Source organism: Crotalus tigris, unplaced genomic scaffold (assembly GCF_016545835.1).
Source record: "Crotalus tigris isolate CLP2741 ecotype Arizona unplaced genomic scaffold, ASM1654583v1 scf7180000024280.1573445, whole genome shotgun sequence".
Lineage (NCBI taxonomy): Eukaryota > Metazoa > Chordata > Lepidosauria > Squamata > Viperidae > Crotalus > Crotalus tigris.
The window spans coordinates 868797-895960 of NW_024100452.1; the positions used below are offsets into that span (position 1 = coordinate 868797).

The 27164-nt window shown below is 38.1% G+C and overlaps 1 protein-coding gene across 1 annotated transcript; it reads left to right on the forward strand.

Moving 5' to 3' along the window:
• The first annotated feature begins 643 nt into the window (after positions 1 to 643).
• On the forward strand, positions 644 to 26811 carry HSPH1 (heat shock protein family H (Hsp110) member 1). The gene is made up of 18 exons (XM_039323590.1): positions 644 to 1006; positions 3553 to 3610; positions 4240 to 4380; positions 4591 to 4713; positions 8404 to 8503; positions 9591 to 9724; positions 11225 to 11469; positions 12285 to 12513; positions 13516 to 13622; positions 14765 to 14898; positions 17175 to 17374; positions 18387 to 18518; positions 18767 to 18904; positions 20976 to 21101; positions 21579 to 21686; positions 21773 to 21892; positions 24113 to 24274; positions 25515 to 26811. The coding sequence occupies exons 1-18, from the start codon at positions 900 to 902 to the stop codon at positions 25710 to 25712; spliced, it is 2562 nt and encodes an 853-aa protein (XP_039179524.1). The 5' UTR covers positions 644 to 899; the 3' UTR covers positions 25713 to 26811.
• Positions 26812 to 27164: the final 353 nt, after the last annotated feature.

The following is a 27164-nucleotide window of genomic DNA, read 5'->3' on the forward strand; positions in this document are numbered from 1 at the left end:
AACTCCTTTGCCACATTCTGGCTCAAAGCGGCCAGCAAAAAAAAAAGAAAAAAGAAAAGAAAAGAAAAGAAAAAAGAAAAGCAAAAGTGGACTACTTACAACCCATAAAACTTGTTTTACAGCGTCATGGTTCGAAGTTTGATGACAATGCCATATGTTCAGAAATGCAATTTATTTTGCTTTACAAAATGTACAAGTTAACTACCCACCCATCATCACCACAATGGAAAGAGCTACTTTTTCCCCCCATGATGACGCAAATGTAGTATACAAAAATACAACAGTGAACCGTGACAGGCTCACGAGCAAGTGTTATCGAAATGAACGTTCATCTTTCAAAAAGTGAAAACCTACGAAGCCAAGAATTTGCAAGCACCTATTAACCGACATTCTACCCAAAGGCCCCAAATCACACAGATAACTTTTTTCTACGATAACCCAAATACAGCAGGTATCTATAACTTCAGTTCATCCAACGAACAAAATCGGCGCATGCCCTAGCAGGACCTCCGCCAGGCACGCCTCTTACCTGCGTCAAGCGGCGAAACGTTGGAAATGCTCGGCGTCCGAAGTCGTCTTGACAACAATGACACCACCAGATTCCGGGCGTTGCCATTGGCCGGGAGGGTTCGAGAATATCCGAGAAGGCGGAAGCGGAAGCCGCACGTGGAGCCGGCGAGTAGCCGCCGCAGATTCTGGAAACTTCTGCCTATTGTCATCTTGAAGTCTTTTTCGCTGGAGGTGGCGAGTTTTGCGCGCGGGTGGTGCGCGTGAGCGTGGCATCTTCCCGCAGCGGATGAGAGACTCTTCCCCCACCCACCCCCGCGTCTCGGACTGATTGGGAGTAGAAGGCAGCGAACGGTTTTCCTTCCAGGAGCGGCCGGTACAGCTGCCCAGTCATGGCTGTGGTGGGCTTTGATCTAGGCTCGCAGAGCTGCTACATCGCGGTGGCGAGAGCAGGCGGAATAGAGACCGTGGCTAACGAGTTCAGCGACCGATGCACCCCGTACGTAACTGGCAGATGAGGGTGGATGCGGAGGGTGGGCTACGGGGAGGGTGGGGGTGGAGGCAATCCGTCCTAAATAACGGGGCTTGTCAGCTCAGGAAACGTGGAAATATGTACGCTAGGCGTATTTCTGGGGATTGAGTTTAACGCTGCAAATTTATCCCAGGTAGCGTGACTGGCATTCGAGGCTAGACAGCGCTTATTCGCGGAGAACTGGACCTGGCTAGACTAGCAGCACTCCCTTTTTATAGCGGGGAGAGGGAGGCTTATTTTGGTCTTATCATTTCTTAATCAGGCTGCCTCCCCCCCCCTTTTAAGAGCCTTTATTCCCATCACGTTGCTTTTCGTTCAAACTTACATGTAATGATGCTTTTGCAGATTTGCATCCCTTTGTAAAGCCACAGAGCATTCTGTGGAGTAGTTGTGCCTGCGAGCATCCTCCCTGTCTTTCGCCGTGAGCGTAGAGGCAGAAGGCCATTTCCCTCTTTAAGAAAAGATTGCTGCTCGGAGTAATGGCTGCACCGTATTTCAAGCATACGGATTAGCCCCCCCCGGGGGGGTTTATTTTACACCTCATCATGTAACCTTCTTGCCCCCGTTCTGTAGCTCGTGCACGGGAAATGGAAAAAAAAACATCATCCCACCCTCCCAAAATAGCAGTGAATGGAGTTGGTGTATGACTGGTTGAACTGTCATGGTAGGATGGCAGGGATATTTTGATTTTTGTTTTTTCTTTGGAGTGTTAGTTAATGAGTGGGATGCTGCTGCAGTATCTTTTCACAATTTGTAGCTTAGTCATATTCCCTGGATAATGAGCTTCTACTTGCGATGTTCTGAAGGAGGTGGGAGTGGAGGGTGATAAGGAGGTTGAAGGAGGAGCCTGCTTGTTTCTGAGGAGGCATGATAGGATCAAGCCAACTTCAACTAGAATCTGGAAGCTTCTGGAGTTTTCCATTCCTAGATTAAGGTAGGAGGTAAAAGACAAGGGAAAAACCCTAAAAGGTTGGATTTTTCTTTGCCCAGGATAAAAAAAAATCAGACTTGACATATCCATGATTTTGGGATGTTCCACTTCTTTGCATTTTCAGAGATTGTTGAGATGTATTCCTTGACACCTGCAGGAAATAAATTAAAATTAAATTCATGATCATCTGTTAGATATTTAACACCATAAAATCAAAAGTTGTGAATTTACTAGATTATATTTTGGGGTGGAAAAGGTAATGTTTATAAATAAGATAAAAAGAGGTGTCATGGTTTGTAAAGGGGGTGATTGGACACTGCTAATTCAAATAGATATATTCTATAATGACATTTCTTGCAGTTAGAGGCTCTATGATATGCAAGCTGCTATATATGCAGAATTTATGTAATTAATATGCTTTATAATTTTGATCTCAGTGATATGATTCCCCATTGTTAGCTTGTAACTTTGTTCAGTATGATTGTTCAGATGTTCTAATCTTAGCTCTAGCACTTACCCAGTCAGATATATATCTTTATTTTTCTTGGTACCAAGATATAAATTGAGGTGCATAACTTTTTCTAGGCTAAAGGACCCACTTGGTTTGGGAAGCTTGTAGGAGTCCTTCTCAAAATTTATGATGGGGCCTGGAGAAGGACTACTTTTTATTTTGTTAACTTAATAAAATGAAATTAATATAACATTCATATATATTAATATACTTATTTGGCAGTAATGTATTTAACAATTTCCCATTTTTGTCATATTAAAAATAAGGCTTTGAAACTTGTAGAGGCTAATAGAGTTATATTTCAGGAGCCATATGTGGCCTTCGGGAACTCTTAAGCTAACTGTTTAAGAAGTCATTGGAAACTGTAATTTAAAAAATAAGAAACCTTCACTGAATTTAGAATAAATTTTAAGAGACTGAACAGTTTTAATTGTTTCAGGCTTAATTTTAATAAAGCTATTTTGAAAACAACATTCATTTATTCTTTATGACATTGTGTAGTTTGTTTCCAAAAACTGTTTCATATGATCAATTAAATGAAGATTAATAGCATAGTTTTATCAGTACTGTATAAGAATAAGCACTATGTATTGTGAAGGAGACAAACAACCCAAATTTCATTCTCAGATTGTGCTTTCTCTAATCTAGTGGACTGTTTGCATACATGGAACACAGCTGTCTTTTGATTTAAGCTTTTTTTTCTTAAAATGTTTAAATAGTTGAGGGTTGCCCACAAATTATTCCTTGTTTCTCTTTAAATCATGATCAAATGTAGATAATTCTAGCCCTTAAAACAATTTAAATTGTCAATATTGTCAGATTCATATTTGTTCCCAACTGCATTACTGTTAAGATTCTTGAGTAATTTTAACACATCAAATGTAAATCTTTGCATAAAATAACTATTTATAATGTTAGCAATTGTTCATGTTAAGGTATCTGCACTGTTGTCTTATTTGTAAATTCTTCAGAATTTTTGAGGAAATACTAAATATAAATGACTTGCTGTTTTTACACCTTTGTATGTCATATGAACAAACTTTCCAATGATGCTTCTATATCACTTTTCAGTTCTGTAGTGTCATTTGGGTCCAAAAACAGGGCAATTGGAGTATCTGCTAAAAATCAGGTAAGTTGCATTCTGAAAAGAGCAAGATAAATGGTATTTGTATTTTTGGTATACAAACTGGACAGTGGTGTAATTGATAAACACATCATAGTAATATTTTTGGAATAAAGAACAAAGTAAATACATGATTCCACTGTACTGTCTAAATCCAAGAACTAAATCAGAAATCCAGTATTTCATACCATAAGAATAACCATATTTAATGTTTCTTCCAAATATGTTATATTTCTTGTATCATGCCTTCATATGAAGGGCACTAGATTAGAAAGGCTATTTAGTCATGATCAAGAACCAAACCGTACCACATAAGCTTACATACATATATATAAAGCTTAGTTCTTGGCATTTGATACTGGTAAGGTCAAAATGAAAATTAGTGGTCCAGTGGGTCTCCTTGACACTTTTCTCAATGTAAGGAAATAGCTACCAAGTTCCTATGAGATAGCCTAATAACAACAGTTTAATCAGATCCACATTTGCTTTAATGTGAAAAAAAGCATAATTAGGGCAAGAAATTAGAAATCTCTTCTCTCTTTTCTTCCATAAGTTTACTATTATATTTTTAATTAGCAATGGAAAATGAAGTGTGAAATTTTTTTAACCACTGATAATACTGTCTCCTTTTACAGCTAATTACACATGCTGACAACACCGTGTATAATTTCAAGAGGTTCCATGGTCGTGCATATAATGATCCTTTTATTCAGAAGGAAAAAGAGCTTTTGAGCTACTATGTAGTTCCAATGAAAAATGGGAGTGTTGGAATAAAGGTAAAAATGTCAGTATTATATTTAGAATTTCCTGAGTAAAAACTAAACCAGTTGTGAACAAGTTGTGGAGATGAAACAAAAGAAGCATTGACTTGCTTTATATTTCAAAACTAGGTGTGGGAGAAGTGTTGGAAATTCAGTGTCTAAAAAGTAAAAGTGAACTGTTTGAAATGCTACATAGCTTACTTCCCTCTTTTCTTATTTCTGCAGGTAACTTATATGGATGAAGAACATTTATTTAGTGTGGAGCAGATAACAGCTATGCTGCTGACTAAACTGAAGGAGACAGCTGAAAATAACCTTAAAAAACCTGTAACAGATTGTGTTATTTCAGTAAGTAAATTAACTAAATTTTAAGTTCAGTTGAAGCTTTTTGTTCATCTAATAGCTTCTTAAACAATGTAAACAACTTTGAATATTACTTGAATCTGAAGGTAGAGTAGAACTGTATGGCAGGGATCCCCAACCCCGAGTCCATGGTCCAGTACCAGTCTGCAGCCTGTTGGGAATTAAGCCATTCAAGTGGTGGGCAAGCGCGTGTAGCTTCATTTGCATATGTGCGGGAGCTAGGTTGCGCGCATGAAACCATCCCCTTCACCACCACCCTGCGCTGCTGTTGCCAGTCCATGAAGCCAGAAAGATTTGAGGACTGCTGCTATGAGATGCTTGCTATAGTGCTATTGATGAAAGAAAGTAGATACAAAACATTAAAATCTGAATGAAACAGTGCCCACCTCCCATGATAGTGTAGGATACAAATCCTTTAGAATGAAAAGTAACAAAAAATCAGATAGTGAATACTTTTAAAGATGAACAGACTCATTTTGTAACATCTGGTTGGTTTATGGCAGAGGTCCCCAACCTTTTGGGAACCAGGGACCTGTACATGGAGAAAGGTTTTTCCACGGACCGGAGAGTGCATGGTTTCATTTGCTGCCTGCATCTCACAGATGGGGCTTTGGTTGTTGGTGCAGACCGGTTCCTGGCATGCTGTGGCCTGATACTGGTCCACGGACTGGGGGCTGGGGACTCCTGGTTTATGGGACTGAATTTTTTTCCAGCTATTCAGCAAATGGTTTGCTATTGTATAGTAGCATTCTATATAGTAGTATCTCTATAAGAGAACCAGTTTGGTGTAGTGATTAATGCATTAGGTTAGAAACTAGCCCCTTCTTGGACATGAAACCAGTTGGGTAACTTTGGACCGGCCCTAGGAAGGAGGCAATGGCAAATTCTGAAAAATCTTGTCAAAAAATCTGCAGGGACTTGTTCAGGCAGTCTCCGAAAATTGAGGGAGGGAGCATTATATATGAAAATTACATATTGCATGTAATTTATTTTAAAAATTTGTTTCAGTTAGAATTCTGTTATTTTTGGACATTTTGTTTTTCGTTCATGTAAATGTAATAAACCTGAAATGGTGCATTATAAGGCAATTTTGAAGGTATACTACAAACTCTTAAGATCTTATTTTCTCATTGTCAGATCTGGAAGAGAAAGAAAGCATTGTTACTAAACAAAAACGTTAATAATACCTCCAAAATTATTCTCCTTCTCATTGACTAAAAAAAAACCCCACTTGAATCAGCCTTGCCGGACTACTTTTCCAATTTTGAACCAATCAGTGGTTCCGTGTCCAGTTCTCACTGTTGCTTCTTGACCCGCATATAGGTTTCTCAAGAGACAAATAAGATGGTCTGGTATTCCCATCTCTTTAAGAACTTGCTACAATTTGTTGTGATCCACACAATCAAAGGCTTTAGCATAGTCAATGAAGCAAAAGTAGATGTTTTTCTGGAACTCCCTAGCTTTCTCCATGATCCAGCGTATGTTGGCAATTTGATCTCTAGTTCCTCTGCCTCTTCGAAATCCTGCCTGTACTTCTGGTAGTTCTCGATCCACATACTGCTGGAGTCTAGCTTGTAGGATTTTAAGCATAACTTTACTAGCATGTGAAATGAGTGCAATGGTGCGATAGTTTGAACATTCTTTGACGTTGCCTTTCTTTGGAATTGGAATGTAAACTGGCCTTTTCCAATCCTATGGCCACTGTTGAGTTTTCCAAATTTGCTGGCAAATTGAGTGTAGCACTTTTACTGCATCGTCTTTTAAGATTTTGACTAGCTCAGCTGGAATACTGTCACCTCCACTAGCTTTGTTGTTGCTCAGATTTTCTAAGGCCCATTTCACTTCACATTCTAGGATGTCTGGTTCGAGGTCAGTGACCATCTCATTGTGGTTATCTGGGATGTTAAGCTCATTCTTGTATAGTTCTTCTGTGTAGTTTTGCCATCTCTTCTTAATCTCTTCTGCCTCTGTTAGGTCTCTGCCATTTTGGTCCTTTATCATGCCCATCTTTGCATGAAACGTTCCCTTCATATCTCCAATTTTCTTGAAGAGATCTCTGGTCCTCCCTATTCTGTTGTTTTCTTCTATTTCTTTGCACTGTTCATTTAAGAAGGCATTCTTATCTCTTCTAGCTACTCTCTGGAATTCTGCATTCAATTGGGTGTATCTTTCTCTTTCTCCTTTGCCTTTCGCTTCCCTTCTTTCCTCAGCTATTTGCAAAGCTTCCTCAGACAGCCATTTTGCTTTCTTGCATTTCTTTTTCTTTGGGATGGTTTTAGTTGCTACCTCTTGTACAATGTTGCGAACTTCCATCCATAGTTCTTCAGGCACTCTGTCTATCAGATCTAATTCCTTAAATCTATTTGTCACCTCTACTGTATATTCATTAGGAATATGATTTAGTTCATACCTGAGTGGCCTAGTGCTTTTCCCTACTTTTTTTAATTTAAGCCTAAATTTTGCAACGAGAAGCTCATGATCTGAGCCACAGTCAGCTCCTGGTCTTGTTTTTACTGACTGTATAGAGCTTCTCCATCTTTGGCTGCAGAGCACATAGTCAATCTGATTTCTATGTTGACCGTCTGGTGATGTCCATGTGTAGAGCCGTCTCTTGGGTTGTTGGAAAAGAGTGTTTGTTATGACCATCGTATTCTCTTGACAAAATTCTATCAGCCTGTGCCCTGCTTCATTTTGTACTCCAAGGCCAAACTTGCCTGTTATTCCGGTTATCTTTTGGCTTCCTACCTTAGCATTCCAATCCCCCATGATGATAATGACATCATTTTTTGGTGTTAATTCTATAATGTGCTGTAGGGCTTCATAGAACCGGTCAATTTCATCCTCTTCAGCACCAGTGGTTGGGGCATAGATTTGGACTACTGTGATATTGAATGGTTTGCCTTGGATTCGAATTGAGATCATTCTGTCATTTTGGGGATTGTATCCCAGTATTGCTTTTCCTATTCTTTTATTGACTATGAAGGCTACTCCATTTCTTCTGAGGGATTCTTGCCCACAGTAGTATACCTGATGGTCATCTGAGTTAAATTCACCCATTCCTGTCCATTTTAGTTCGCTGATTCCTAAGATGTCGATGTTCATTCTTGTCATCTCTTTTTTGACTACGTCTAGCTTGCCTTGATTCATGGATCTTACATTCCAGGTTCCTATGGAGAAAAAATCTTTACAGCATCGGACTTTCCTTTCACCACTAGATATATCCACAGCTGAGCGTCTTTCGGCTTTGGCCCAGTCGCTTCATTCTTTCTGGCGCTACTAGTACTAGCCCTCTGCTCTTCCCCAGTAGCATATTGGACACCTTCCGACCTGAGGGGCTCATCTTCCAGCGTCATATCTTTTTGCCTTTTAGTACTGTCCATGGGGTTTTCATGGCAAAGATACTGGAGTGGTTTGCCATTTCCTTCTCCAGTGGATCACATTTTGTCAGAACTCTCTGCTATAACCTGTCCGTCTTGGGTGGCCCTGCACGGCATAGCTTATAGCTTCATTGAGTTACACAAGCCCCTTCGCCACGACAAGGCAGTAATCCATAAAGGGGGACTTAATAACTACCGGTAGTTAAAATGTGACATTTACTTCAGAGGAATTGAGTTTTAAAACAAAATATTTTCCTCATGGATATCTGATTTACATGGGCATACTTGCTTTCTTCAGGTGCCATCATTTTTTACTGATGCTGAAAGAAGATCGCTGCTTGATGCAGCTCAGGTTGTTGGGTTAAATTGTCTCAGACTAATGAATGATATGACAGCGGGTGAGTAATTTAAGATCATTTCACATTTATTTCTAGCATAATTTACATTAGAATAGAATAATAGAATAGAATAGAGCTGGAAGGGACCTTGGAGGTCTTCTAGTCCAGCCCCCTGCTCAAGCAGGAGAACCTATACCATCTCAGACAAGTGATTATCTAGTTTCTTCTTAAAAATCTCCAGTGATGGAGCACCCACGATTTCTGGAGGCAAGCTGTTCCACTGGTTGATTGTCCTCACTGTCAGGAAGTTTCTCCTTAATACCAGGTTGCTTCTCTCTTTGATCAGTTTCCAACCATTGATTCTCATCCTTCCCTCTGGTGGGAAGGATGAGAAACAATAGTTGGAAACTGATAGTTTTCTATAATTAAACAATGCTGAAACCAAGATAATGACTTAATAACCCATTACAATAATACAAATGCTGCACACTTGTCAACATTATTAGTTTTCAGAAGGCCTTTATGATGGGCATTGATCTAATTTTGGTGGTAAGAGGGCACAAGAAAAAGGCACACTCTTTAGCTCCAGCCCCCTTAATCTCTTGGTAATGTGGAACTCTTTAGAAATTTTGTCTGAGAACGTAGTGTATGAGTTGTTTCCACATGAAGGTGGTCCAGAAGATATCTAGGAGCCAAACTAAAGAGGTCTTTATAGATTAAAGCCAGCAAGTTGAATTCCACATTTAATGGATGGAAATAAAGTATCTCAATATTTTAAGCCCTCAACTTATTCAATTTAAATTCCAATTCTATGCCAAATTAGCATACCCATTGCACTCTACTGGGACGTCACTGAAGACCATCTAAGAGCTGCAGTTGGTACAAAATGCAGCTATTTACTGACTAGCAAAGATGAATTGCCACAGCTTTGTAACATTTGCATCTGGATTGGTTGTGTACATTTCCAAGTCAAGACATTCAAATTCTCCATTGTTCCTCCTATGCTAATGCAATTGATATTCTAGTTCTGGCTATAAATAACACAGCACTCAACAGCCTGATGTTCTTCAGATATGTTAGATTATAACTGCATCATCCCTCACTTGCAAGTTAACATTTTATTATTTCTATTTTATTTTGTTTACAGTGGCTCTGAACTATGGGATTTATAAGCAGGACCTTCCAGTTGCAGAAGAGAAGCCACGAATAGTGGTGCTCATAGATATGGGTCATTCAGCATTTCAAGTATCAGCTTGTGCTTTTAATAAGGGAAAACTCAAGGTAAACAGAATTTAGGAAACAGGCAAGGTTGCCTTTATATGAAGTCCAGTTTTATGGATTGTCCAAAGCAGGGTAATTGTGAACATGTTGGATTAGATCTGTAGAAATGTAGGTTGAAGTTACCATTCAGACACAGAGATCCTTGGGTAGCTTTTGGCCAGTCATTACTTCTCAGCCTCATCTTCCTCACAGGTTTTTTTATTAGGATAAAATGAGAGATTATTCCAATATATCCTGCCTTCAGCTCTCAAGAGAAAATATAATAAATAAATATCAAAATAAAGCGAACAGAGTGCTATATATTCTCCTAGGTTATTTTTTGTACATAGAAGAGACAGTAAATAGCAGACAGCAAACATAGATAAGTGAAGAAAAATATATCTGTGATGAAGTAAAAATGACTTTAAAGGGTATAATTTGTCTAGGCCAGTGGTTCTTAACTTTCCTAATGCCGCGACCCTTTAATACAGTTCCTCATGTTGTGGTGACCCCCAACCATAAAATTATTTTCGTTGGCTACTTCATAACTGTAATTTTGCTACTGTTATGAATCGTAATGTAAATATCTGATATGCTGGGTGTATTTTCATTGTTACGAATTGAACATAATTAAAGAATAGTGATTAATCACAAAAACAATATAGCAATGCTCGCTGGAGAAGCTTACTCTTCCTTGCTCAAAAATGTTGGGAGGGAGGGAAGGGGAAGGAAGGAAGGAAGATTGAAGGGGAAAGGAAGGAGATGGAGAAGGAAGGAGATTGAAGGGGGAAGGAAGGAAGGAAAGAGAAAAAAATTGAAGGGGAAGGGATGGAGATGGAGATGGAAGGAAGGAAGGAAGATTGAAGGGGAAAGGAAGGAGATGGAGAAGGAAGGAGATTGAAGGGGGAAGGAAGAAGGAAGAAGAGAGATTGAAGGGGAAAAGATGGAGATGGAAGGAAGGAGGGAAGCAAGGAAGGAAGGATTGATCTTTGGAAAGTCATGTTTTCCCAGATGGTGATGAACTGCAACTCCCAGCATTCCCCACTCTTCCATAGTGCTTTTTAGGGCTGCTGGAGATGGTAGTCTGGCGGAGAGCCAAGCGGCGGCACCTCCGGGGCCTTGGAAGCCGCACGGAGGATCCGCGCACCTCGGAGCCGCCGGCCGCCCTCTCGCACCCGCCAACCTGGAGCCCCCCATGAAAATGGAAGTGGAAAAAAATTGGACAAAATTATACATGCTTGCAAAATATTACATTGGAATTAATATCTGTCAGATTTCTTTATAGTCTCGGTTGTGGAAATACATAACATGATTGGATCAGTGGAAACTTTAGATTCCTGGCAGTGCTGTTTGCCATGCCTTGGAAACACTAATAAATTCATAATTAAGCATTGACATTATTCTTAAAGAATTTTAGGTGATTGGTTCATCTCTTTGGCTTTACATCAGTATTGAAAATATTTCATACACAGATGATAACAGATTGAGTAATTCACATTCTGTTCTTTTTCTTCAAATTAGGTTCTTGGCACAGCTTTTGATCCCTTTTTGGGAGGAAAAAACTTTGATGAAAAACTAGTGGATTACTTCTGTGCAGAAATAAAATCCAAGTACAAACTAGACCCCAAATCAAAAATACGAGCCCTCCTTCGTTTATATCAAGAATGTGAGAAACTGAAAAAGTTAATGAGCTCTAACAGCACAGATATTCCACTTAATATTGAATGTTTTATGAATGATACTGATATCTCTTCAAAGATGAATAGGTAAGAGATGTATGTGGCTAGAGTATTTTTTTAATTGTTTTGCTGGTTCAGGCTGCGATCTAGCTATTCTATCTTTTTCCCCACAGTGAACAACCAGAAGACCACTAAATGCAATAGAACCCTCCTTCTCTTGCTCATAAATCATAAATTCAGTTCATAGATATGGAGGCTGTCTCAAATTACAGTTGGGAAGATGTTGTAACTCTGTCTTGCTATATCCATAAAGGCCCCATTACTTATGACTTCCCTTTCCACTCTAGGAACTCATCAAACTTATAAAAATCTAATATTCACGTAGATGAACATTGTTTTGAGAACACTGTCCTGGTTATGGGCATCATATTTTTTGTCATTGCTGCAATGAATTTTATTATTAACTGCTTTTCAAGTTTTCCTTTGATCCAGTTATTCAGAAATTTACTAATTCCTTTGTTTGCACATGTTGTTGTCTATAGCATACATAAACATGCCAGGTAATCTATATTCAAAACACAAATGACAATGCTAGCATCTTCCTTAATCTTCTCAACATGTATTTTAGAATACTTAGTACTTTCTCGCTATTTTCATAAAGCTGTAGGTCGAAGTAAACAATCTTTCAAGGCTAACTAGGATATTTGGAATGTTGAGCATTTTTTATGACATTTTGCCACAAGCAAATGGACATTGTTACTCAGTTTTCAAAAATGGTTTAGTCTCATTTTAGAACATAGTTCAGGTTCAAGTTGGAGTAGTTCTGGAGTAGTTGGAATCGCCCATTCTTGAGTCAGAAAATTTGGCACCTTTTTATGCCTTTTTACATGTTTTTATTTTAGATCCCAGTTTGAAGAATTATGTGGTGATCTTCTGCAAAGAATAGAGATTCCCCTTCGTTCCTTGATGGAGCAAGTCCAATTCAAAGTAGAAGATGTGAATGCTGTTGAAATTGTGGGTGGAGCTACACGTATGCCAGCTGTTAAAGAAAAGATAGGGAAGTTTTTTGGCAAAGATGTCAGTACAACACTGAATGCAGATGAAGCTGTTGCAAGAGGCTGTGCTTTGCAGGTATTTTCAGGAAAGCAACTTTTAAATCAAAAGTAGGGCTGGGTGGAGAAATGTGTTTAGTTCTCAATTGTACAGAATTTTCATTTCCCAAACTCATCCAAATCTTTTTGTGGCTTTTTTTTTACATGGAAATTTAGCAGAAAGCAGATGACAAGAACAAGAATTAAGTTAACCTTGTTATCATTGCTTATTTGAAGTGTGTACTTAAATATCACTATGTATTTATGGAAATTGTTTGGGTACTGAACAATTGCTTATTGTAGAAAAAGTGTTCATGGAAAATTGTTTAAAGTCGGGCTGAAGCAATAAGAAAGCTTAATCAGTAGTGATTTATTTTCATGAAGTAGACAGTTTTTAAAAGAACAGTTTTTGAAAGGAACTATTTATAATTGGGCATGATTAACAGTGCTAGTGCTTAAAAAATTTCTTTGCTCTAATCACCCTCATAAATTCTGTGATCTTTTTCTCAAATTAAAAATAGGGACTTGATAAAGATATACCTGAAAAACAGTAGGGAAAAAAACAAAATAAAACAAAAAACAGAAACAAGAATCTTTTGGCATATAAAACCCCATTAAGGCTATTAGTTCCTTAAGCTGGATTTCAGATCCAGTTTAATAGTTTGTGCATTCATATCATCTTATCCAATTTTAAACTTTTCTTTAAGGTTTTGCAAAAAAAAAAACCCTTTCATAATTGCAGTTTTAGATTAATGGGATTAGCTGGAAAATTTTGCTCTGTGGATGATAGTAAGCTTAAATAAAGAAAAATTAGGTAATAGTATTTCTTAAAGAAAATATAACATTACTCTGGTGAAACTATGTTGAAATTAAAAATATTCTCTTTTACAAATCTTTGTGAGATTAGGTTTTATAATAAATAGTTAGAACCCTTTTTTTCAAATCAACATTATCAGTTCTCGCTTTCTTTTATAAGATATTTTAATCTGACCTGTTGGAAAGGCAATAACAACATCCCTTATATTGCATTTTCATTTTCCAGTGTGCAATTCTGTCTCCAGCTTTTAAAGTTAGAGAAATCTCCATCACAGATGCAGTTACATTCCCAATATCATTGATGTGGAGTACAGAGACTGAAGATGGTGATGGGTGAGTCATAACATCAAATTTCATGATTCTCTGCAATAGCCCTGTAATATAAAAATTGAAATTATTACATTTGACTGAATTCTTACAGAAGAACCAACCAAAGAAATTAAGTTATAAATAATAGTGTGTGTGTACACACACACACACACACACACACTATATAGTATATTATTTAGTTTGTGATCCCAGTTCAATGATAGCCATTTGAGGTGAAGACAAATTCAGAAATCTCTCATTTCCCATCATAGTTTTTATAATAATTTCATTCATTCATTCAATTTATAGGGCCACCTATTTCACTGAGACTTTTAATAATTCAATTGAATAGCAATTGCAATAGTCATTTGTGAACTGGAACAGGTTTTTTTTAATGCTTTACTCACATACTTTTCAAAATGTATTCAAACTCATTTATCACAATTATCTGTGACATTGATTTTAATACTCAGCCTTTTAGATCATATAAATTGTGTCAGTTGTAATGTTGCAGTTATACTAAATCTTCCATTTGACAAATAAATTGGCAGGTGTGAATACATTGCCAGGTTCAGATCTTAATTATCTTATTGCTTGAGGCTTCAGCTCATTTGCATTGGATTTTCCAGAATATATACAGTATTTCCAAAAGGGATTTCTCATTGCAAGGGCTCTTTATATTTGGTTCATGCTTGATAGTAGAGCCTCCTAATACCAAATTGCTTTTGTATTCAAAATTATTAATGATTGGAAAAAGAATTATACTGAAATATTATACTTACGCACAAGAATTGAAATGTTAGATTATTCTCTAACTATATCCAGTCAGAGCAGAAGCAGAGACTAATGAAGACTGTTGGCAGGAGTAAAAAAAAAACTGATCTGAAGGCACCCCTCCCCCACCCACACAGCCACACCTTTAAAGCCCTGGGTATAATATAGCTCAATACCATCCCAGAACCTAAAGTGAGTCTTGACTGAGGATAATACATTATATGTGTTAGCTTCTGTATTTTTTATTTAGTATTCATGTTATTTGATTAAGATATAAGACTCATAACTAAATGGATAATTAAGCAGTTGGATCTGACAGAACACTAATAAAACAATGAGGCTGTTTTCACATAGCTGCCTCCAACTCGTTTTCCTTCTTTATCTAACTGTAGGATTCATGAAGTTTTCAGCAGGCATCATGCAGCTCCTTTTTCCAAAGTCTTGACATTTTATAGAAAAGGACCATTTGAACTCCAGGCATTTTATTCTGATCTCAGTAATGTCCCCTATCCTGAAAAAAAGATAGGTAAGTGGTTGTGTATGTAAAAATCTCTGAAAGTTTTTAATGTTATTGGGTATAAGTGGGATATTTGCAATATTTGGCAATTCAGAAACAGAACGTTCTGTCCCCACTCTGGTCCAAGCCATGCCAGAGGTGATTTCTTTGTGAGAAAAAAAATACCCTGATCTGAAAGTAGTTTGACATGTTCAGATTGACTTACTTCCAGAATCTGCAAATCATCTGGAATGGCATGGGCCAGAGAATGAAGCAAAACATTCTGGAGTTTCCAGGAATTATCTGTTCCTCAATCAGGAAACTTTCATATCCTTAGTACAGGCATGTCAAACTTGCAACGTCACGGGACTTGTTCCCCATTGCTGGCAATGGAGTGGGCGCAGTTTTGGGGTGACGTATCCGGCCCATGGGCCAGCAGTTTGACATGCTTGCCTTAGTATAATTGTTATTGTTGTGTCCGACCATAGCAACTGAATAAATTAACAACAGCAAAAAATAACCTTTGTAGGAAAGGGCTTTAACTACGTTAATAGACAATACATGTAGTCCTCGACTTACAACCACAATTGAACCCAAAATTTCTGTTGCTAAGTGAGACAATTCTTAAGTGAGTTTTGCCCTATTTTACGACCTTTATTGCCACAATTGTTAAGTGAATCACTGCAGTTGTTAACTTAGTCAAGACAGTTGTTAAGTGAATCTGGCTTTCCAATTGATTTTGCTTGTCAGAAGGTAGCAAAAGGTAATCACATGACCCTGGGACACTGCAACTGTCCTAAATATGAACCAATTGCTAAGCATCGAAATTCTGATTATGTGATCATGAGAATGCTGCAACAGTCATAAGTGTGAAGACAGTCATAAGTCACTTTTTTCAATGCCATTGTAACTTTGAACGGTCACTGAATAGTAAGTTGAGGGCTACTGTACCTGTATGTGTTTATTTTATTGTTTTGTTTATGTAGCCAAGTGAATTCTGAATAATGGAACAGCAGAGTTACAATTTTTATTTGTAACACAAGTATTTATAAAAGTTCTCCATAACTTGCAATAATATAAGTTAAGAAAAATAATATAAGGCAAGAAAAAGCAAATACATAGGTATAGTATGTGTGATTCCTGGCTTAATAGTAACTGTGAAAAGAATCTTGCAGTCCTAGTGGACAATCACGTAAATATGAGCCAGCAGTGTGCTGCAGCTGCCAAAGAAACCAACACAGTCCTAGGCTGCATTAACAGAGCAATAGAATCAAGATCACTTGCAGTGTTAAAATCACTTTATAATGCCTTGGTAAGGCCACACTTGGGATACTGCATCCAGTTTTGGTCGCCACAATGTAAAAAAGATGTTGAGGCTCTAGAAAGAGTACAGAGAAAAGCAGCAAAGATGATTAGGGGACCGGAGGCTAAAACAGGAATTGGATATGTCTAGTTTAATGAAAAGAAGGACTAAGGGTGACATAGCAGTTTTCCAATATCTCAGGGGCTGCCACAAAGAAGAGGGAGTCAAGCTATTCTCCAAAGCACCTGAAGGCAGAACAAGAAGCAATGGATGGAAACTAATCAGACAACCAACCTAGAACTAAGGTGGAATTTCCTGACAGTTAGAATAATTAATCAGTGGAACAACCTGCCTCCAGAAGTTATGAATGCTCCAACACTGAAGGTTTTTAAAAGAGATTGGACAACCAGTTGTCTGAAATGGTATAGGGCTTCCTGCCTGAGCAGGGGATTGGACTAAAAGACCTCCAAAGTCCCTTCCAACTCTTGTAATTCTGTTAAGTGAAGACCATTCTGCTGTATCCTGTTATCGTAATCATTGATGCTACTTAAAGAGATCTGTTGCAGAAATGGAATATTTAAAAGAAATAATAGTCAAATGCTGGCTGATAAACCTTTGAACCTACAGGCCCTTTTTTTCATAGAATGATATGCCAGTATGTTTGGGAGAAAATTGGTTTGCTATATTCAACACAGTAACAGTATTATAAATTTCCATCTGTCTTGAACTCCATTCTTATTACTTAACATATTTATGTTTAATCTATTCATGTTCAGGATAGAAATTCATTTGAAACATTCCCTTAGGAGTACAAAATATGTCCTGGTATTCTGCCACTTTGCAATATATAGCAATGAATAAGTAACAAGATTATATAACAGATCATGGATAGTGTGGATTTTCTATCTCCTAAAAAACAAATTGCTTTAGGAAACTAAATTTTTTTATGCTTTTGGAAATCTAATCTTTTCTTCCATATTTGTGATTATTTTCTTGTATTCAGGCAAATACATTATCCAGAATATTGCAGCTCAGAATGATGGAGAAAAAACTAAAGTTAAAGTTAAAGTTCGCATCAACAGTCATGGCATTTTTAGTGTCTCTACTGCATCAATGGTGGAGCAGATGAAAATGGAAGAAAATGAAAGTCCCGGTATTGAGGCTGAAATAGAACCTCAAAGTCAAAAACCTGAGAGCTGTAATGTAAGTTGGTCTCCTCCTATAGAAAATTTAGAATCTTCTTCATTTAAACTAGCTGTGGTAGCATTTCAAAACATAATAATCAAAATACGTTAGGTTTTAAGGGTGGATCAGTAGGAATATTTTTTGAACTCTTCCAAATTCTAGACTATGCTACAGAGGGATGAAAATACCAAGTGCAGAAAACTGAGTTTAACCTGAACGGGTTTTGTTCTAGTTTAGCCAAAGAAATGTTTGCCAACTATCAACAAGGAACAACTATTGGAGCAGTACAGTTATTATAGACTGTAATTTTTTATTTTCCTCAGTGAGGGATTTTGAAATTTTAATCCGCAATATCTGAGAGCACAAGATTATCTAGCAAACTCCCCATTCCTTATTGATAGACTATGGGTTCTATATGTTATGAGTTCAAAGTGCATGATCCTGAATCCCTTCAGCTATGAGTCTGTGAACAGGTAATGGAGAAAAATGACATAGTAGCTGATTGATACTGAGTGTCAAATTTTTCTGTGCCTGTCTTGGAATACTTCAAAAGCGCCTGAGTATGAAATAGCTTATTCATTAAAAGAAGGCATTTCCAGCTCAAATCTGGGAAGAGAGGTAATTCTGTAGCATCAAGAGGAGAGTTAGAGATTGTGATAGATTATATAATTTGCTCAGTATTAGTGATTCATCTATCTGGGGACATTAAAGAGATGCTTAATGGTGCTTTGCTCTCGAGATGAATTTTCATCCATTTATAATGCTTATAAGTGCAGAAATCCTCTATCTCAATGTTTCTCAACCTTGACCATTTTAAGGCATGTGGACTTCAACTCCCAGAATTCCATAGCCAGCAATGCTAGCTGTGGAATTCTGGGAGTTGAAGTCCACATGCCTTAAAATGGTCAAGGTTGAGAAACACTGCTCTATCTTATATTTCAGATGTATCAAATGTTAAGTGTATTTTGGTTCCTTAATGGTTTTTTGTTTTTACATTTTCACATCTTTTGTGCCTGGGCTGCCATTTCAGAAAAATATCCAGCAAGAGAACACTGAGGCTGGATCTCAGTCCCAGGTACAAACAGATGGTCAGCAAACATCACAGTCTCCCCCTTCTCCTGAGGTTCCCTCTGAAGAAAATAAAGTTCCCAGTGGTGAAAAAGTGAGTATCTTTTAAATGTGTTCTGTTGGAGAAAAAAATAAATGTAACTGTACGTAGAGGTAATCTCATATAAATAATAATCTGTTAGTGTTCTGGCAAACCTGCCTTGGCTAGATCTCATGGAGCTGTAATGTTGAAATTGCACCCAAGAGAAAACTATAGTACTGGAAGAAACTGGATTCTGTTATACAGGGGTTTTTTTTCTGTTAGTCCCTAAAGTAACTGTGGTATTATATTGTTTATTCTAGGGAAATGAAAAGAAAAGTGATCAACCTCCAGATGCTAAAAAACCCAAAATAAAAGTGAAAAATGTTGAATTGCCTATTGAAGCTAATTTGGTATGGCAGCTTGGGAAGGATCTGCTGAATATGTATATTGAAACAGAGGTATGTTAAATGATCTTCAGCATCTATGTTCTGTTTTTTTTTTTCTTTTAGTTGCAACTTTGGTTCTAGGGCAGTGATGGCGAACCTTTTAGAGACCGAGTGCCCAAACTGCAACCCAAAACCTACTTTTGTATCATCAGGTGCCAGGTGGGCGTGGCCCATTGGGTGGGCGTGACTGCGGTGGTAATGGCAGACTGGGTGGGACTAAAAAGTTCAATCAATTCCAACTTTGTGAGATCTTTTTTTTTCCTGTGAGAAGTTGAAATTGAATGATTGATTGAACCCTTTTTTTTTTTCTGCACATGGCGGCAGAGGCCTAAAGCGAAAAGATTTATAAAACGCAGCTGAAGGCTTAGGATTGGGGCAATGGTGTGCCTGCCCACAGAGAGGGCTCTGCCTGCCACCTGTGGCACATGTGCCATAGGTTCGCCACCACGGTTCTAGGGAATATATAGAGGCTAATTATAATCTGAAAAAAATTGAAAATGAACACTTCACTGATTAAATGTTGAAGATGAGAGTATGTTGATTTTTATATCAATGAATGGGTCATTTCCATATTTATTAGATCTAATTGTAGTTGATACTATTTTACTGATGTTTAAGGTTGTTGACCCTGATACAACGGGAAACTACTGTGTTTCCCTGTAAGTTAGACCCAGTCCGATAGTAAACCCCTAAAAAGCTAGGGTGGGGATAAGGGGGTATGAAGCTATCCCATGCGCTCTGCACCTTCTTACCTTACTGGTAGGACCACCACTGCCAGGCCTCCCACACCCCGACACCTGTTGTGCCACTACTTGACTTCTGCGGCCACGCTGCCACTTGTGCCCGGCCACCATGCGGCACATTGCTCTGTTGCTGCTTCTACCGGCATGGCGCTTTGGGCCACTTGCTTGCTTTGGGCCACTTCCGCTGCTTGCACATTTCGGGCTGCTTCCACTGCTTGCGCAGTGCTTTGGGCCTCTTCTGTTGCTTGCAGCAGGAGGCCATGTGGTGCTTTGGGCCGTTTCTGCTGTGGAAATGGCCCAAAGAGCCATGCAGCGTCCTGCGAGCAGCACAAACAATGCCGGGAGGAGCTGCAACGGCGCAGTGCATCACATGGTGTCCGGCCACAAGTGGCGGCAAGCAGCCGCAGAAGAAGTCAAGCAGCGGCACGACGTGTCGGGATGTGGGAGGTCTGGCTGTGGTGGTCCTAAGGTAAAACATTCTCTGAAATTAAGACCTAGTGCCTCTTTTGGAGGCAATAATACTAATACTAACAACAACAATAATAATAAAGTTGGAAGGGACCTTGGAGGTCATCTAATCCAACCCGCTCCTCAGGCAGGAAACCCTATACCATTTCAGACAAATGGCTGTCCAGTCTCTTCTTAAAAACTTCCAGTGTTGGAGCATTCACCGCTTCTGGAGGCAGGTTGTTCCACTGGTTAATTGTTCTAACTGTCAGGAAGTTTCTCCTTAGTTCTAGGTTGCTTCTCTCCTTGATTAGTTTCCATCCGTTGCTTCTTGTCCTGCCTTCCAGGTCTTAATTTCGGGAAAACATGGTACTATGCAATCTAGAAACCTGGTTGATTAGGTGTTGTAGACTAAGTGTAGTTTAATTTCTTGCCCCTTCATGAGTGGCAGGTGACTTAGTTGAATCAGTTCAATGAATAGGAGGGGCATGGAGTGCAATGAATGTTCAGCCTTTAGAGTTTACATTTAGTTAGTTGCCAAATTTTATCTCTCAGTGTACATAGTACAAAAATATTTTATAAATACGCAAAGCCCACAATAGATACAGTTGACACTTGATGCTGTATACCTGGTCAATATTTGTGTGCCTGTTTTTAGATACTCTCGTTGTTATAAATTCCTTATGTGTGATAGAATGCTGCTTACTGCGTTACTATTCATCAAAGTTACTATTTAAAAAAGAAAATCACAGCTTTACAATACAGAATGCATTTTGCTAATCATTCACTGTAAACAAAGCCTTTGGAGAGATTTAATTGAAGAGGCAATTATACTGTACTGTTCAAAATCTTAAGTACTTAAGACTGTTCTGATTACTGTTTTTTGTAAACAGGGCAAGATGATCATGCAGGACAAATTGGAGAAGGAGAGAAACGATGCAAAGAATGCAGTTGAAGAATATGTTTATGATTTTAGAGACAAGCTGTCTGGACCCTATGAAAAATTTGTGTGTGAGCAGGTAGTTGTTTTGTTTAAAATTATTTATTTAAAGTATTTCATCCAGAATGCCATTTTAGGATATTTACTGTGCACAAGTTAAATACTATAATCACTCATTGATAGCACAATCATTGCACGTGTTGCCTAGGGATTTTGTGGGTAGAGGTGCATCATACTATAATGTATCAGATTGAAGAAGGATGGTTCATTTAATCCTCATTTTAAACCATTTAAATTGGCTTTAATTTTTATCATCATAGCTTTCAGTGGCAAATTCTTAAGTTTACAATAGCATTTAAGATCCCATTGTTCAATTCTATTCAGCATATGTACCTCCCTTCTGCTTGTTTACTTATTTTCTTCCTAAAATGTATTAATTGTGATTATTATTTTACATATAATTAAGAGCAATTTTGTATTATGAATGTAACTAATCCAGCTATTAGCTAGTAGGCAGTGCTGCTAAAAAATAAACTTGTTATTAACTCTTGCTTAGGATCGCCAGAATTTTTCTATGCTGCTGTCAGAAATAGAAGATTGGCTATATGAAGAAGGAGAAGACCAAGCTAAACAAGTCTACATGGACAAATTGATTGAGTTAAAGGTATAGCTAACTTTCATTTCATATGTTGGATTTTAAAAGTGCTATTAATTGCTGAAATGGCCTGTTACTATTCTGATCTCTTTTAGAAATTTGGGACTCCCATCGAAATTAGATATCAAGAAGCAGAGGAGCGGCCAAAGCTGCTAGAGGACCTGGGGTATAAGCTTCGCATATATGCTGGGATTACAGAGGAATATAAGAACAAGGTATGTAATTGTGGTTAAAATACACACTTGAACTGTGAAGTGCTCTGAATTCTCTTTGTCAAATGGCTTCTGATCGGTGTTGCATGATGTTACTTAACCATTGATAAATTATTTACAGCCTACGGTTATATAGACCCCACTGCTACCAAAGCAATAAGTTTTTTAAAAATTCCTGATTTTAGAAGATTATCCTGAGATCCTATGATTATCGTTCTGGTACAAAAGCAATGGGGTTTTTCATAAAATGTGGAAGATGTGCACACAAAATAGAAAATTGAGCTTTAATAATTAGGCTGAACTGTTCTAATTAGTTCATCGTTCAGCTAAACTGAACCTTGGAACTTTTTGGTTGTTGTAGGTTTGTCCAAGACAAATTTCAGAAGGATGTTGTGAGTCAAGTAAGATTGTTATTCATTTCTACTCTATTATGACCAGGAAATTATTTTCACTTGCCCGTTATTTGACAATGAGTTGATCTGGTATCTATTTGTGAGTATGTGAGAATGTACTCTCACATCGCTCACCCATTTTCCCAGAAACCATAATGTGTTCTTTCCCCTTAATGTCCCTTAGTTGTGTTCTCCCACTGATATTTTTCTCACAGTCTTCTGCTAGGAAACATCCTCAGTCTGCCTATTTTGATCTATGTACAGATAACTTAAACCTGGCTATTTCGTGCATCAACTATTTATTTTGAATATACCTAAAAAGCACTTATAAATGCACAAGCACAGGATGCAATATTTTAAATAAGCTACTTTTTACATCAATTTATATAACACTTTTTGGTCATTGCAACCATCCGTCAAGCTTTACAACTGTTTTTATTTACATTTTCCATTATCTTTATAATTGTGTGAACACTTGTTTTCTCTTATAATGCAGTAATCTGCATAAAATTTATGTTAGTCAAGTTGAAATCTTGATGAACTAAAAGTTATATGAGAAAATTGATAGGATTTTTATTGGTGGAGAGGAAACAATCTTTCTCAGTGCAAGGGACATGAGTAGGATATTTTAATCTAATTTATAATCTAAAGCAGTGGTCCTCAACTTTCTGTCTCAGACCCGCGGCAGGGGGGAGGGGATGGTTTTGTGTGAGCGGCAGGCGTATGCATGAGTGTGCATAACTCCATGGAACTTCGCACACAGAAACTGAGCTGTGTGTGCACGCATGCTTGCCTGCTGTTTGCACAGCCCGGTTCTGAATAGGCTGTGGCCCGATAGTGCCCCAGGGACTGGGGACTCCTGATCTAAAGTACAACAATCTGATGACTCAGCTACAGTCCTTAAAAAGTTCTCCACAATTTAGCGATGGCAGTAAGCCAATATAATTAGCAATCTTATATCTTACATAAAAAGTCAGAAATTTGGACATATGGAACTGTGGCCTTGCAATAAGTGGCTTTGCTGAGAGTGAGTGGAAGGAACTGGGAAAATGTATATGATTTACTTATATTTTGATTTTAAGTTAATTATGATTAACTTACTTATATTTTACAGTCACCCCTGTTCTGGTCATCTCCCAATTTGCATTATTGTAATTCACTCTACATGGATCTGCCTTTGAAGAGCATCCAGATGCTTCACTTGGCTCAAAATGCAGCAGCCCACATAGTTTTGTGCAAGTCCAAATTTTCATGTGTCACCTGTCTTGTGAAAGCTGCACTTGGTTGCCAGTTTGCTTCTGGGTGCAATTCAAGGTACTGATTATCACCTTTAAAGCCCTAAATGGCTTGTGACCTGGTTATTTGATGAACCACCTCTCCCCAATATCTGGCCCACTAGAACAGAAGGCAGGACATATTGCAGGACCCAATTATCAAGGAAGTATATCAGATGTGACCTCAAAAAAAGGACCTTCTTGTATGACTCCCGCCATTGGAACGTCATTCTTTCAGGGATAAGATTGGTGCCCACCTTATTTTTCCACAATGCCTTGAAGACATGGTTTTGTCAGTGGGTTTGGGAGCCTCACTTGGAGCTGATCAAGTGACTTGTCTGATTCTATTACTGCTATGGGGTGTGATGGGGGGTAGTGCCTGGAGTTACTGTGTGTGAGTTGGGCAGCTATATAAATTTGTTTAATAAATAAATATTATTGGCAAACAAGATAGTCCTTAATTGGTGAACAAGAATACTAGTGCTGATACTTAAAGCTTGAGATAGCTGTGAAAAAATGCTTAGAGCAATAACTAATACACTGCATTTCTGTTTCAGGATGAGAAATATATTCATATTGACGAAAGTGAAATGAATAAAGTAGAGAAGTGTATCAGTGATGCAACAGAATGGCTAACCAACATTATAAATATCCAAGCTAAACGAAGTCTTGATCAGGATCCTATTATTCGTGTAAATGAAATCAAAGGAAAGCTGAGGGTAAGTTTTAATTACGATGCAGATTTAAATTCCTTGTAATGACATGTGTTTCTTATGATTCATTTTTCTGGTCACATCTAATTTAAATCTGATCTGAGTAAAAAAAAAAAGAAACAGCATAACAAATGTAGATCTGTATCATAACAAATGTAACGGTATTGCATAGAATTAAATAGTTCCATTGTCTCTCATCATTTCTTATATAACTATTGCATGCCAAAATGAGGGAAAAAAATTGAGCAAGATAAAAATCAGTAATGTTTGGTATTATTATTTATTTATTAAATTTCTATATTTATGTATTGTAATTTTTTCAATTACTGAGAATTGTGGGGCTCCTGCATTTCTTAGTACAGGGCTTTTCAACTTTTTCACCCATTGTACCACTTTTAGGATATGGCAGTATCCGAGTACCACCAGTTGCCTAGCAAGGTGTCAAAAACTTGATGACCAAAAAAAAAAAGGAAAAAAGTGATATAGGTAATCCTCGACTTACAACAGTTTGCTTAGTGACTGTTCGAAGTTACAGTGGCACTGAAAAAGTGCCCCCCAAGCCACAGCCGAGCAAGACACCTGCCTGCCCACCCGGCAGCGCTCTTCCTCTTGTCCGAGGTTTTCATTATTGTGAGCATTTCTGTTGAGGATTGGCAGCGGGGGTGGGGTGGTGTTTGGTTTTTATTCCCCCCACCCCCCCATCTGCTGGGTGGCTGCAGCAGGTTTTGGTCACTTCACATGACCCTGGGACACTGTGACCGCCATAAATATGAATCAGTTACCAAGCATCTGAATGTAAATCATAAGACCCTGGAGATGCTGCAACATTCCAGCTGATCGGCGCGTCTTCTGGGCTCAGCAGAAGCACCAGGATCAGTGCTGAGCTCCAGCTGGAGCCTGGCGCTGATCCTGGTGCTTCCGCTGAGCCCTGACAGCCCTGCAGCTCCAGCCGTCTCTTGCTCAGGCTTGTGCGGTGCTGCCACTGGTTCAGCTCATTTCCCTCCCCCGCTACCACTTTTCTAGGATGGTCGCATACCACCTGCCAGGTGCCAATGTACCACAGGTGATACCTGTACCACTGGTTGAAAAGCCCTGTCTTAGTAAACATACTAGTACTGCAAATAAATTTGGCCTTACTTTCAGAGTCATCATATCTAATTCAAACCTAATAAAAGCAAAATGTTTGCTTTTTGGACTCACAACAGGAGTTGTATTATGTCACTCTTGTAATGTTTCTCTCTTGTAGGAAATACACAGTTTGTGTGAGCCTATCGTTAACCAGCCAAAGCCACAAGTAGATTCTCCTAAACAGGAAGAGCCACCAGATACACCTTTCATTAACAAAACCGAAGAATTAGAAGAAGAAATAAAAAATATTGAGACCACACAACAAAATGGTGATTGCCACGTGAATGAAAGCCCAGTTAGCATGGACTTGGACTAGGCTGTTGCATTTCAATAAGCAATTTCATTGTGGGAAAATGTATTATGTGATATTAGGGAAGATATGTTTGGGGAGTTATTTATATTTTGGAATTCTGTTGTATTATGTGGGAATGAATATATTGACAAGCTAGAAGTGGAAATCATGATAATTTTAAAAAGAAAATTGCCTTGGTAACTTTCAGATTCCTGTGGAATTGTGAACACTGACTAAAATCTTCTGTGCAGGAATTTAACCCTTTGTATCAATTAAGGCTAAAAAATCTTGAAATTGTTGCAAAAGGCACTGCTCCTTTGAAATGAGTGCACTTAGAGCTTTTGTAGATGCCAAGGTAGTTTTCCTTTTGTCTCCAATTTTGTTATGTTTCTTCCATTGGAAAGGCATTCAGTCAAAAACAAAATGAAAGCCGAGCTTTAAAAAGTTATTTCTATCATTGTTAGAAACATTTGCTAGAAGAAGAGAACAAGTATGTGAAGCAGCATGCACAATTGCTTACATTTCACTTTCGTGTGTGGAAAACCAGATGAAGGTAATACATGGGTTTTGTTGTCGGTTCCTGTGATGCCTTTAGTGAGCTTTAATAAAGTTCATTGAAATGGTTATGATTCTTAAAATGTTGGCTTTGTTTGTTTGTCCTATTCAGTTTCATACCTTTGTCTTGGAAGCCAACAGTTAGTAGGACATAATATTTTTACAAGTCTCACTTAAAATTCAACCAAAATTAAGTATTTTTCCTTCAAACTCCAGCTCAAGCTTCGGTCTCAATTTCTTGACTCTCCAGCACTACAGCAAGATTGTCCTTATCATTTCACATTGAGAGTTTGCTTATAGTGAGAGGGAAAGTATACAAGCTACCACCATTCTGTTCTCATGACCCAATTCCCAAATGCAAATCCTTAGATTCTCCTAAGGTTTTTGATAAGATGAATATGAATCCCTATGGATCACAGGTAGTCCCCATCCTGGTTTTTCCACTCTATGTACATGCTGTGCTGAAACAGGCATAGCCAGATCAAACTAACTATTGCCAGATTTGAGGGCAGTGTGAAAAGAAAACTCTGTTCTTACGAATTGACCAATAAAAAGATATTCTTCAAGACTGAACTGTCATCTCATACAACTGTTCTTGAATAAGTTTACTAATCTCCAAATTTCAACTGTAGTAAATGGTGGACAAAAAAAAATGTAAGCAGAGGTTGGTAGCTTCATTTCAGCTAAAATGAAAGCTTAAAAACTGGATGTTTTTTGAAAGAGTTACTTTATGGATCTTTTATGAAAACACAGCAGAAAGTGCAAGAATTGATAGTGTGAGCAGGTCATTAATAAAGAACTGGATTAAAAATTATGGTGATAGCGACAAAACACAAGACCTTTGCTTTAATGTGCCGGTGGGGAAAAGGTGTCCGTTAAAGCAGAGGTCTTAAATTTGGGATTTTGCACATGACCTTTTAT